The 13,609-nt window shown below is 40.2% G+C and overlaps 1 protein-coding gene across 3 annotated transcripts; it reads right to left on the bottom strand.

The window, feature by feature from the left end:
* Nucleotides 1-113: 113 nt before the first annotated feature.
* Nucleotides 114-13,424, bottom strand: p4ha1b (prolyl 4-hydroxylase, alpha polypeptide I b). 3 transcript variants are annotated; one of them, XM_074675889.1, is made up of 15 exons: nt 12,843-13,422; nt 8,812-8,894; nt 8,610-8,706; nt 8,323-8,474; nt 7,674-7,811; nt 7,262-7,501; nt 6,699-6,916; nt 6,445-6,621; nt 4,672-4,742; nt 3,077-3,176; nt 2,873-2,926; nt 2,720-2,785; nt 1,303-1,371; nt 819-915; nt 114-668 (listed from the first exon to the last, which is right to left on the bottom strand). In XM_074675889.1, the coding sequence occupies exons 1-15, from the start codon at nt 12,854-12,856 to the stop codon at nt 598-600; spliced, it is 1,647 nt and encodes a 548-aa protein (XP_074531990.1). In that variant the 5' UTR covers nt 12,857-13,422; the 3' UTR covers nt 114-597. The 3 variants fall into 3 exon arrangements, with proteins under 3 accessions (XP_074531990.1, XP_074531989.1, XP_074531988.1); XM_074675888.1 differs by lacking the exon at nt 4,672-4,742 and adding an exon at nt 5,378-5,448 and having other exon boundaries at nt 12,843-13,421; XM_074675887.1 differs by having other exon boundaries at nt 2,720-2,926; nt 12,843-13,424.
* Nucleotides 13,425-13,609: the final 185 nt, after the last annotated feature.

The following is a 13,609-nucleotide window of genomic DNA, read 5'->3' as shown; positions in this document are numbered from 1 at the left end:
GCTGAGTTCTATTCTGCTTTGGTTTTGACAAGAAGTTGTTTAAAAAATATCAAACCTCATGTATACAGAAAACCTGTGAAAGTACAGACTTAGACCAGGAAAGTCTAATAAAAAATACACTAGCTTAAGAAAAACAACCAGTCTTGGTCCACTGAAATCATACAGCTGCAGTCTGTAAAATAAGCTGTAAAATCTTAAAGTTTTACAAAACCACAGGCCCAAATCCTTAAATAACGAAACAAAAGTACCTTTGAGGTCAACTGACGGCGACAAAGTTGGTTCTGACAGACAATAGTGAGGGATAACATGACCACAGAGTTTAAACAGAGTGCAAAGAAGGACACATGAGAGAGGGCACAAGTGTTTCTTAAAACCATTCAACAGACTTAATCTGACACAAAAATGCTTATACTATCCAGGGGACTGAAGTCAACCAAAACGACATCAGGGCTTTGAGTGAGAAAGAGAGACGTTTCAGCTCCCTGTGTATGTAAAGCATGTATTATCTGTGAGTGCAGCAGTGTTCTGTGGTCCTGGGTGGCTCACAAGGAAGAGGAAAGAGGAACAGGGGAGCTGATGGGGAGGAATCTTTTTAAATCAATCTGTTTCATTTAAGCCGCAAGGCCGCCGCCACTCCTGGCCTCGTTCGTGGATCCACTTGTTTGATACTAAAAACAAAAGAAAGATAATAAATCCAGCTGCAATCCAGCAATGTTATTACTTGATATTTAGTACAAATGTTTACTCTTGTCAGACTCTTTTTACAACACAGGGTTATTAAATTTTCTTTTCTATCAAACAGACAAACAAAGGCTCACCCCACTTGTTGCCAACCAACACAGGACATGCCGCATGTCTGGTGCTGTAGTCTCCCTCTCCACTGGCAAACAGATTGTACCAGAACACTGCAGTGCCCTAAAACACAAACACATGACAGAAAACAGAGATTAGCTGTGCTGTGAAGGCTCCAAGGTTAGTAAGGAGACTAAAAATGCCAGCACTGGGTCCGGAAAATAATCCCTGAGGAAGATACTGAGGCTATAAGAAAATATTCTCTTACAGGAATAAACAAATTAGTATTTGCTTTCAGAGCATAGAAACGTTACCAATTAGCATTTTTTATCTGTTTATGTGTAAAATAATCTGTACTGCCTCCAACAAAACTGCATAATTCAATTTGTTTCTGATTAATATTTCTGGAACAAACAAAAACAACAAGTCCTTTATTTAGCTACACAATTTTACCAATTCAGATGCAGCAACAGAATTTATTTCAACAAGAATGAAAAGATAAGTAGATACCTTTTGGGGCCACACAGCGGCACCAACATCTGGGAATACTGTGGCCCCACCAGCTGCTACATCACTCATCTACAGCATGAACAGAAAGGCAAAGAGAGATCAGTCTAAGTCTGCTGTAACAATGTAAGTCTGTGAGACAATTAAGAATCTAACCATTTCACATTATATTTTAACAACATTTAACAGTGCCATCTACATAAATGATCAGTAGTTGTATTTTTAAAACAGCCTCCTTCTTGCAACAGAGTTGTGATAGATGGTTAAAAAAAAAGACAAGAACCATAAATGATAAATGGTCCTGGATGTGTAATACCAGGGTGTCTCCCTCGAGCAAAACCAAAGATGAGAATTTATGGTGAGTCTCGTTCACCCAAATCATCCTCAGCTCAGATCCTTAGCAGCTCTTTAAATCAGAAGGATTAAATTTCACTCCACACTGCATGGGTGGTGGAGTTCATTCCCTTGCCTGCTTATTGTCCAAAAAAAAAAAAAAACAGTGCCAACTACAGTGCCAACTTACAAAACAAACCCCTACAGATGAATACTCCACTCATTTATTCTGTTTGTATTAGCCTGTTTTATCAGAGCAAGCAAAGTTCTGGGTATTTCTTTAGCTTGTTTCTTTCAACTACCTTATCTTTTATTTGTTTATCTTTTGGACATGTTTTTTCTTTATTGGACAAAAGAGAGAGGTTTACAAGTAAAGCCAGGTTTAACACAGATAAAGACTTTGCCCCCTACCAGCAACTCAGGGCAATCTACCATATCATTCATGGAACAACTACCTTTTTAAATCACACTGGTGTTTGTCAAAACTTTGTGTTTAGTTTACACTATTTTTGATTTGTGAAATTTATTATCTGTATGTTTTCATTTATTCAACTTATTTTGTTCAATTTTATTTGATTTCGTTAAATTTTAATGTATTGTATTTCACCGTGCTCAATTTTTCCACTTTGTTCATGTGATGCTGCAATAAATGAAACTGCACCCTGGTAAGCAATGAAGTCTCATATTTACATCTCATCTCATATCAAACACACATCCAAAAATGAATTCATGAAACCTTCATATCTGTAAGTAAAGTGTGTGTGGCTGACTAAGAACTGAAATTATCATATATGTCTGACAATGGATCTTAATCTTATGAATTATTAGCATCATTAGCTTAAATTGGACACAAGTCATTTAATTCACACTCCGGCATTTTCTTTCATGGGCCAATTATTCAGAAAATGACTGAGCAATTTAAAGCCCATAATGCCTTGTTTTATGGTTTCATCAATTCCAAACAGACGGCTCATAAAGACATCTTTAAAAGATAACTGTCCACATTTAAAGCATTTGTAAGGACTGTTACAGACTTTTATTTTTTATTATTTAGGTAATTGTGGTTCAGAGTTTTCAGCATACTCACATAGAAGAGCCATGTTGCTATGCGGTTCCCAGTGCCCAGCTCTTTAAAGGCGTCTGGCTCATCTTTCTGTGGAGAAAGAGAGAATATCAGTTGAAGTGGACGGTCATTAACACACATATCTATTTGAAATGAACCTAAAGACACAGGTCTTACCCTTCCAAAGTCAAAGTGAGGCTCGTACTGACCTCCAACACCATAATTTGCAACCTGAGGAGATTAAAATGGTTCAAAAGTGCAATAACAGAGGCTACCTGAAGGTACATCAACGTATGTTAGAGTATGTTGGAAAACTGAATCATATAGGAGAATTGATTTAATGTCAGTAACTTTGAGCTACAAAGATGAAATTCTTTTTACCTGCAGCTCCTCTGCGGTGTCCATTTCCAGCCCTGTGAGATCTTCAATCCTCTGGTTGATCGTCTCAATCATTGGGTCTTCATAACCAGTGAGCCAAGCACTGGAACACAGCACAGAGAGCACAACACTTAAGAAAAACAGATCTTTCTCTTAAATGTGGCAGCAAGATACAATTTTGTCCACCAGATGGCGACAAAGAAGCAGGTAAAAGAGAGCCATGCTATGCTGAAAGCTTTCTGTTAAAAACTCAGAGTGGAGGTTAAAGGTGTGAAGATCATACAGAATAAAAAGACTGGCCCAGAATTCAGAATCTCCAATCAGCTCAGGGTACAGGGTAGGGGCAGAATGTAACGTGGATGTTTGGCTAGTTCAGGAGGGCAAGATATTTTCATGAATTTAACAGCCGACACACTGCCTGCCTTTCACACTCACTCCTCAGTTTAAGGGGAAGCCCTAAGATAAACATGAGCAGCTGGAGCTCTGCTTGCCACATCACAGAGTTTATACTGGAGTTTTGTCTGGACAATGTTGTAATGTACCATTATATTTACATCCAATTAAAAAAAAACTGGAGAATTGGAAACACAATTCAAATAGACCACCAACAATATTACAGACAAAACGGACTCAATCGCTCTCAACACTGTCTGGAATTTAGGGGATTTCTGTTGTCACAGGCCCTAAGGGAATGCATCCTCCTCCAGTGTCTAATGGAAGTGATCCAGAGATTTGCTGCAGATTTACTTAGTGATATGTTTGTGTAAGTGAGATGAGTCGTGCTTTTCATTTAGACTTTCTGTTGATAATAGGTCACATTTTGAAAAGGATGCTTTACAAATCATGAGACAGAATGCCGGTTGATCAGAGTTCAGATTTGTCATATGAAAACCATCAGTCTATGCGTCTGTTCAATCTTTTAACAAACATCCACTGAAACTTGGAATCCATGCTGACTAACACGTACACACAAAAAACATCAAACACTCACCACACCCTTTCACCAACACACACTCACATTAACTACCAAGAAGAGTTAAATCAAAGAGATTTAGGGTTTTGGTTGCCTGGTAAGCCTCCTATTTTTAGGTTTGGTTGGAAGTTTCACAATTCTTGCTCTACATTGTGGCACATCTTAAATGGAGACACAAGCAACTTTCCGTGACAGATCTTGCACGCTGATTGGGAAGTCAAAGAGGCAAAGAAGAGCTGCAGCAGCTGTAATGAGCTCATTTAAAAACACTGTAGAGATTCATTCATATAAAGCATTATGGGTAATAGAGGTTCAGAGCTCTTGATCTGTAGTAGCCTGGGAAAGGTGGCTGGGGAAAGGAAATAGCTTGTCACGACTACAGATCTGTGAAAGTGGCTAAATTTTCATGTAAAGCGAAAGAACAAACAATTTTCAGCTTCAATGAAAAACAACAGATTGATTTAAAAACCTTACTGAGTGTTTTTCAAGAGTACATAAATATTATATTTTTGATGGTGTTTACCAGCCACAGATTTCAATTCAGGATGCAGAAATCAAGCTGAAGCAATGGACTGAGGCTACAAAGAGGGCGTTGTGACGCCCCAGGTCACCTGTCACCCCTTACCTCTTGGAGACTCTGTATTGGGCCGTTGTAAGTTTCCCAGTTTGAGGGTCATGCACCGTGGCTCGCCTTAACTATAGTAGTAGTCCGCAGCAGAGGGACACAGAGGATGAGGATAAGGAGATTTGGGGAAAAAAAAGAGCAGAAAGTGACACACACAAGAGGACATACAAAAAGTAAGGGAAGAAAAGGAGGAGAAAAGAGAGGCAGATCCAGTCACTAGTCGTCAATGGCATTTTTTAGGGAGGGCTGAGGGAGTGTTTCATGAGGCAATTCTGGGACTAATTTTCAGAATTTGGAAATTGACCAGCTGGGATTTGACCACGTGCCTCTGATACACTTCCTGGCTCCTGAAAAGCAACTATGTTAATAGTTTGTAGAGAAGTAACACGTCTTGGTTCTCCTCTGCCTGTGGGTGTTACAGACTCCTGAGCAGAAAATGCTAAACACAATCAGGATGAATACAAATTTTCCCCTTTTGCCAAAAATCCTTCCCTTTTTAAATGCTCATGTTTCATTATAAGATAACACTTTTACAAGTATTTAAATATCAAGTGTTTCAGCTCAGGAGCCTTTAATCTTTTTCAGGGCGGAGAAAGGTTATGCAGAAGAATGGCAGAGGAGAAATGGGATGAGTCACAGAGGGCAAAAGGAGGACGAAATCTCCCTTTCCCTCTCAACTCTATGGCGTCTCCTGCCTCTGCCTTACCTTTTGCTGATCCGGTATGAAGCTGTTTCCAGCACTCCAGTGATGGGGTTGGAGATGGTGGCCCTGCGTAGCTGTGAAGCCAGGGACATGATTTACCCACACACAGCGACACACATACAAAGATGTGTGCACGTCTTTGTGCTTGCATAACTGGCAGCATCACATCAGCCAGCCTCACAGCTTTGACCCCCGACCCCCTCAATACACCAACTGCAAAATGGAGGGATGTACCCAGAAGCAAGAACTCACAGTTTCTGCCAGTACGGCTAAAAACTTGTCCATCAGTATGAAAGTTTAAGAGCTGTGCTGGATGGAGTTAACACTTTAGAAACTAGAAAAGCACTTAAAGAGCACAGACTTCTCCCAAGCATGTTGTGATTGTCACCCAAAACTGTAGTCCGACTTTAATGTTATACTCCCAGCAGACTGTGTGCTACAATTTGGTATTAGTTGCAGGTTTGTATGATAATTTGTTGACTGAAAATGTTGAAAATTAAAAGAAACATTAACCTTGTCTTGCATTCTTTTGCAAAGCAATCCAACCATTTATCATGGAGTTATATACTCATATGGTGAAAACAGCCCTATCTCACAATGATAAAAACTCCCTTAAAAAAAAAGTCCTGGACCCAGGTGGTGATCCAGATCACCTGCAAAATTAAATCCCTTCTTCCTTATCCCATTTTGAACATTTCCTGAAGATTTCATGATGATCCATTATTTTTCAAGTTATTTTGTTCACAGACAAACAGACACCTCTCCCAAAAACATAATCTCCTTGGCGGAGGTAATAAATGGCAAGAACTCAGTGCATAAGGTAAAATCAAATGTAGCAGATTTTTATGACTACTTTCATATACGCATCAGGTTTACTCATCTCTCATCAAACAAAGTCAAGTTATAGACTTTTTTCAGCTGGCTTAATCTGAGAAAGTCTGGTAACGTAGCGCTCACTTCATTGTACATCCCTCACAAACTGAGCAGACTTCCCAAATAATAACAGTAAATTGTAAAGTTAGTAGTGTACCCTGTGCATGTATCATATTGTATCCCAAAGAGTCACTTACTCGGGGCTTTGCCAGCTGCTTAATCCTCTCGATTTCTTTGTCAGAGATGATGTCAAGGTAGCGGACAATGTAGGGGCGGTCCCACTCATCTTGCTGTTTGGCAGGTGCCAGAATGTACTTGGGGTTGCGGTTGTTATCGTAGTATCGACAGAAAAGACGACTCTGCCTACGGGGAGTCTGATAAAGAGAAGAAAAAACTATGTAATAGAAATAATCTTAGTATGATGTGAAGTTTTTCGCTTTGTCGCCCTTACCAGTTTGTTGCCCTCGCCACGACAAAGCATCTCGTACTTCTTCCTCTCTGGGAGCAGCGTATTGGGGACCTTCTTTTTGGGCTTCTTTGTTTTTTCAGGGGTTTCCCTTTTGCCACGCTGCTTCTCTTTCTCAGCTTTTTCTTCTGCAGCTTTTTTCTGCTTCTCCAGCTGGAACTCGAAGTACTTCACGTTGCCCTTGGCACGCTGGTGCTCTGGATCTGAGAGCACAAAATAAAAATCCAACAGAAATAGTAGCAGTAATTACAAATAACGATGACAGTAGTGAGGTTTCCTAAAAATATCTACAATCAAAGTAATTCAGTCATCAGAATTTCATATTTTCACTTGTGCCTGCCTCAATCAAGTTTTTGAATTATCTTTCTTATGGCCAGGTTAGTTGTGCAACAGCAAAACTGTCTTATCTTTATCTCTTGTGTGCATTAAGTTTCATGCTCAACATAAACTTTCTCCATTATTCCTTGTTATGTCATTCAGAAGATAAAAACCATGAAACAATGATCAGAAACACTATGAGAAGTTGCTTATAGTGTGCAGGAACTCACCCAGTTCAAGCAGCCTCTTGGTGTACACCAGTGCACGCTCTATCTCCCCCTGTTGGTAGATGGAGTAGCTGAGGTAGTCGAGCACAGTCACCTTGTCTATCGTCGACTCCTCTCCTTCATCAAGCTGCTTCAGAGCTTGAGCCATCCACAGTTCGGTGTGGTAGTAATCAACCTCAGAGTAGGCAATTTTTCCCAGCTCGTAACAGTCCTCCACAGTCATCTTGCTTTTGTGCTTCACTCCTGGTGGTGAAGAGGACACAAGGAGGAGGGGTAATCAAAGAGTGAACGTTGCGAAAAGAAGCACAGAAACCACCAAACAGAAAAAAACATGCAGGTTAGTTATGTAAAACAGCTATGCAAATGTCATGTCAGGCAGATAGGGTGATGCTGCATCCAGATTTTAGGCTCTCACCTGGTAGGTTTCCAGTTGAAATGGTGTTGGCATCAAGTCTATAGGTGTCTTGTAACCGAAGGAGAGCTTTAGCAGCTCCAGTCTGGTCTTCATCAGTGGGGAAGTACTGCCTTTGGATAGTCAGGTTGGAGATAAATCCTGAGACAGACGCAAAAGGAGAGGTAAGGTAAATTACTCTGTAGGGATTCAGAACAGCATGCTGGCGAGAATGCATAAAGAGTTAGTTCTAAAAGATTACGGAGCAATGTTCTCTTCTACTCCATTAAATCATGTATAAGTGTTTGAAAGTGATGATTGATAGCAAGTGAAAAGTGTCAGATTTAATGAGCATTACAGTGACAGAGAAAAGAGGCTAGCATGAAAAGCTTTTCAAACATGAAGAGGTGTGTTTTAAAAGCTTTGTGTGTATTTCTGGTTGGCATATAAAAAAAATAGGAGACATTAATGTCACAAGATGAGATTCTTGGAAACTCCAGACTTGAAATGTATGAAAACACTGTAGGAATAAAGGCTAAGACCTTATGAAGTACTTTCTATTTTTACAAAAAGGTAAGTGCTTGTAGAGTCTGGTAAACCCATCCTCTAAGCTAGTGTAAGAATGTGGAGCTTGTGCATAAAGATGATTCTAAAAAGTCTCTTTTTATCATACCATCAGTGGTGTCACTGAGTACAAGGCTCTCCAAGTCCCCCCACTCTGTGTTCAGCCTCTTCATCAGTTTGAAGGCATTGACAGGATGCCCCAGAAAACCCTCAGGGTCCTGTGTAGCTGTTGCTGACAACGAGTCCAACTTATCAGCCCACCTGAAAGAAAGATGTTGGTTTTTTTTTTTAATGCATGAGCAAATCATATGTAGGACAGCCTAAATAGTTTATATAAGTTATAACATAACCTTTAAGTGTCTTTATATAAATGCAGAACTGTGTGAATCTACTCACTTTTTGACCTGCTCCAGCTTGTTCTCCTCTGCTTTGATGTAGTCCTTCAGAGAGGTGACAAGGTCTTTTTCTGTGTATAACAGATCTGTCATCTGGCCTAAAGAGAAAATAAAACATTTCCCTCTTAATACTGCGGTGATACATTACCATGTTATCTGATTATTTCAGGATGCAGCAAGTACAACATGTTTTTGTTTTTTACCAATAGAGGTGAAGAAATCATTGTGGGCAGAGAGTGACTGTAGGCAGCTCAGCAATAACAAACACCAACACGGTAGCTCCATCCTGAGGGATGAGAGGAAAGAAAGCATTGGATGTATTCTTCTTCACAAGATAACTTAACAGGCGTTCAAACTAGCCCTGACATCAGACTCCTGTCAAAAGCACAACTTGATTTTAGAGGCTGCCATACTCTAACATCTTTAAAAGGGCAGATGTCTTCGTCACCTCCTGCGTGGATTACTTGAGCTCCCTCCCAGAGAGCCACATCAAACATTCCAGACTGAACTACTAATTCAGAGAACTACTTGCCTGTAGTCCTAAACCATTTAGGGTTATCAAATTGTTGCCTTTCTAAGGAACATTTTTTGTTCTTGCTGAATTTAAAACCTGGTTGTTTGCACCCTGTAAAGCAGAATATAAAAGACAGACATATTGAGGACAGTTTAACAGAAAGCAATTGTAAGCGAGGTCTGTGGATTGTTGGGATTATTTGTGAAAAGCACCAGTGGCAGTTTCCTGAAAAGGTAATGGAGCCTTGACCTACAAACCTCAGGGAAGTGTGTTAATTCTTTCAGAAGTGTGGCCTTACAGCCACCACAGAGAGTCAAATATAAGTCTGTGGTGGCTGCCGCTGTGTCCGGTCTGGCTTTGGACTTGGCATGGTCATGCCTACACAGGGCCTGTGAGGAGTGGCACTGTGATCATTTTACCCAGACAAAGGTTATAAGAGAATGCAGAGGAAAAAGAGTATGCAGAAAGCAAGGTGGTACAACACAGTATCTTTCCTAAATGGTGTTTAAAGTGGACACCTGTTGGAACTGTTGCAGGAAATATTGACAAAAGTAGCATCGTCTTAAAAGTCTCGTGATAATTTGCCTTTAATTCTCAGAGGGTACAGGTCGCACTCCATGAGGTTCGTCCTTGAGCGGGTGGCCTGGATTTGAATCTAGCCTGTGGCCTGTTTCCTGCATATGTCACACCCCACTCTCACCCCCTTCCCTTCTCTATCCACTGTCCTCTCCTCTCTGATTAAAGGCACAAAAAGCACCCAAAAAATAATTGGAAAAAAAAACAAAAGGTCCTGGATTAGACATCTTTTTCCATATTTTCACCCTGAGCAATTCACTTGTTGTCCCTTGGAAATCCTATCAATGAATTGGCGAACAAATGGGGTTGAAAATACACCTACAACACATCTGTGCCGCACACTGTGTTTGAAATGGCACCACAGACCAGAGGAGTGGAGGAGGAAAGCAGTGGAAAGACATAACCCCAACAGAAAAATAATCTTTCAGAATCATGTGCAAAAAGTCAGAGGCTGTGTGAAGATCTTTCAATTCGTACTGTTTTAGGAGAATGTTAACTTGTAACTGATGCAGCAGAGATCCATGAATGTGTTAACGGGTTAGGAATTGGTTAACATAATTAAATATGAGCCAAGTAGGGCTTCTCTTGACTTGCCAGAGGCCCTCTTGTGTTCTTTGGAAATTCAAGGAAGGTTCTGACACGTCAGACGAGGTCGCTTCTAGACAATTTCTCACACTACACCACTTCACGAAGCATTTCTTGCTGAGAAAGAATAACCTTTATCACAAGTTGAGACTAGTCAACTGTTCTCACCCATTAAAAAATTATCAGCTCCTGTTTAATGCTTTCAGAAGATAAGTCTTTTAAAGCTATGGAATTTTTGGCTTTATTCATAGGAGAGTTGAAGAAGAACAGGAGATGTTGGGGAGACATGCAGCAAAGTATTTCAACCAGTGCAGCAGGGGCTATAGCTTCCGTAAACTTAAATTATTACGACAATCAGTGCCCTTGCTTTTGTTTTTGTCTTATCTGATAGTTTAACATATTTATGTTTTGGGGAAATCTTTATCCAAATAATACAATAAAAAGTGTTGTTTAAAAAAAACAAAAAAAAAAAAACATTCAGTCCGCGACTGATGGAAATATTAGCAGGAGTGGAATATGAACATATTTCTTGTGTGTACAAAAGTAGGTTATATGACAACAGTAGTAACCTAGCAGACACATTCAAGCTTCCTATCCACACAAAAACAGTGCACATACATACACCTAGCGGCAAAGCAAAGGTCATGCATGAAAGGTTCATCGATGCAGATCAGTCATTCCTTTCACAGGCAGCAGACAGCAGGCTCAGACAGGCTCTGACCCTGCCTCCGAGGCAATCCTTCAAAGTAAAACAACAACTTTATATGGTGATTCAATTAAGTGCTGCAGCTGCCATCAGTACAGAGGGAGGAGAAATTTTTCAAAGCTCTATGAACATTTAAGAAAATGTTAAATTAATTTAATTCATATCAAAGGAATACTCAGAAAAAAACTGCAAAAAAGGGTTTTAACCATTTTCCCTTTACTGCTACTAGTGTGTACCCTAAGTTTAGGCTCCCATGTGGTCCTTGATTCCATAAAAATGCCTCTGCCACTTAGATTTCCTGATTTCAACTCACTACTCTGTGATTACTATAATGAGGGGGAGACACTTTCTGAGCCCCCTTGTTTAAATCATGTTGAACTGAAATGCGAAGATTAAAGCTGTTAGTATGACAAGTATGATTTATATCCATGTGTCGTGCCAAATTTTAAAGCAAACAGAAGTGAGAGTGTGAGTGCAAAAGTGCAAGATCTGAAACATTCTTTATGGCCAGTGACATTCCTCCAACTAGACACGTGGAGGGAACTTGGTTAAAATGAATCTCAGAAAAAAAGGTAAATAAACTGTTTCTTTCTATTTTCTTGTTACTTGTGCTCTCCTGTGTTAGCTGACGCGTTTACTTTAAGTCAAGGAAGAGAAAAACGGCAAAAGAAAAAGAAATACTTGCACATAGGGAAGTATTTCTTCTGAGATTAAGAATGCAACCCTCATTCAAATTTGATATTTGAAAGATGCAGAGTAATGTTGGAAGAAAACTTGCTCAACAGACACATAAACAAACCAAAGTTATCAAAAATAACCCAACTGCTGTCATTACCATAACACTTAAAGCATAGAGTATTAACTAACAGTTCTGTTCAAATGTTCAAGACCCTTAGGGATAATCAATAAATATCGCTTATTCAAAATATTTTATCTGCTCCATGTACTCACTAAAGTTTGACAACAACTTAACAGCAAAAAGTCTGAAGTATTCAAATCATTCTGGAAGTTTCTTGGCCTTCATTGACTATCCTTTCCCAGTTTTACGGACGGAGGCTGAGGAGTCATATAACACAGGATATGGATGGAAGAGGACTGCCACGTCTTCGCCCCTCCCCACCGGGTCTGCTCATGTGAAGACTGCACACACTGCCCTGCGGAGTCTGAACTGACTTTACCTGCAATAACCTGTCAGTAACCCCTATTAACCGACAAAAGAAGGCGAGGAGTTGACTTCTTTAAGCGAAGTCGTGCTGCTTTTTTCAACATTAGTTATCCAAATGAGAACGTAAACTTAACTCCAAATGAATTCCATCCATATTCGCCTGTACCTTTATATAGCAAAACAACCTTCACCTTATCACTTTGGCGTATCAGAAGATGATGAGCCTCTAAAGGTCGTGATGAATTAAATCTGCGCACATTTTAGTGTTGGGAACGGCAGCAGCATCCCACGCTGCATTGCACTGGAATTCAACAACAAACGCTAGTTTTATAAGCAAATTGCAAACTTGGTTCTCTATTCTCGCCCTATACGGCTTAAGCTCAATTAATTTCGCATGATATGCTTTCCATTTTTCACTTTTATGCTGTTTTATCCGTTCCAACTGCCGAAAACTATCTCATAAATCAAAGTTTCATCCGGGTTAGCTGGTGTTGAGCTAACCAAGCTAGCTCCAGCTGTAGTGAAAATCAGGAATGATGGAAGAGTTCGAGAGAAGTTTGCAATCGTATACACTAAACACCACACTGGGAAATTTTAGCTCAAATGTACAGGTCGATGCCAAAAAGATAACAAAAAATAAAGTGACAGTAGAGTAGTTTTTCTGAATTCCATCTGTGGTAATACTTACCTAAACGAGAGCATCCTGAAGCATAAATGTGTCCCCGGTAGTCGGGCTTTCTGAAGCCGGAGAATTAGTGCAGTCCACGGTAAGAAGGTGAGGAGTGACTCTATGTGTGATGTTTCGGCACACTGCTCCTAGCCATCTGGTGGAAAGGGCTGGATTTTTGGAGGTCTCTCTGAATGCTACGTGCAGATTCTCACATGCATTCAGCCTCCTGTAAAACTTCAGGGGGCTGTCGTTCCTAAATTGCAATGGGAGGTGTCTGTTTGTCTTGACCCGTGGTGAGTCAGAGACAGACAGACAGAAGTCACAGTTTTGGGGCTAAATCTGCGTTGAAGTTAAATTAACTACTGCCACACAGTAGGCTACAATTGTGCAAAACATAATGCAACCCAGCGCTGCAGTTACGGATCAGGACTCAATTGTGTCTCAAAATTAATAGGCTTCACCATGTGCACCCTAACGCCTGGCTCACACTTTTTTGAGGGTTGTTGTAAATCTTTTTCCATGATTTGGCTTCTTGGTCTAGTTTCTTTCATTTCACCTGCAGTCACCTTCCTATTTCTCCAACATTCTAGAAAACAACTCCTCACAGCTTGAATCTATGACTGGAGGGAGGGAATTCTCTTCTGGAGGCTTCTGAGTTTAACAGGGTGGAGCTAAGAGTGTGACTGTGAGTGTAGAGGGCGCAAGCAAGCTGTGAGGCTACTGTTACACATCTTATTGCCAGACATAAAAAAAGTACATTTGCTCAATCTTAATTGCATGGTCAA

The sequence above is a fragment of the Halichoeres trimaculatus genome, unplaced genomic scaffold, assembly GCF_033239565.1.
Source record: "Halichoeres trimaculatus isolate MK-OKI-2021-1 unplaced genomic scaffold, fHalTri1.1 fHalTri1_scaffold_8, whole genome shotgun sequence".
Taxonomy (NCBI): Eukaryota; Metazoa; Chordata; class Actinopteri; order Labriformes; family Labridae; genus Halichoeres; species Halichoeres trimaculatus.
The sequence above is the reverse complement of the archived record's forward strand: the minus strand, read 5'-3'. Positions and strand labels throughout refer to the sequence as shown.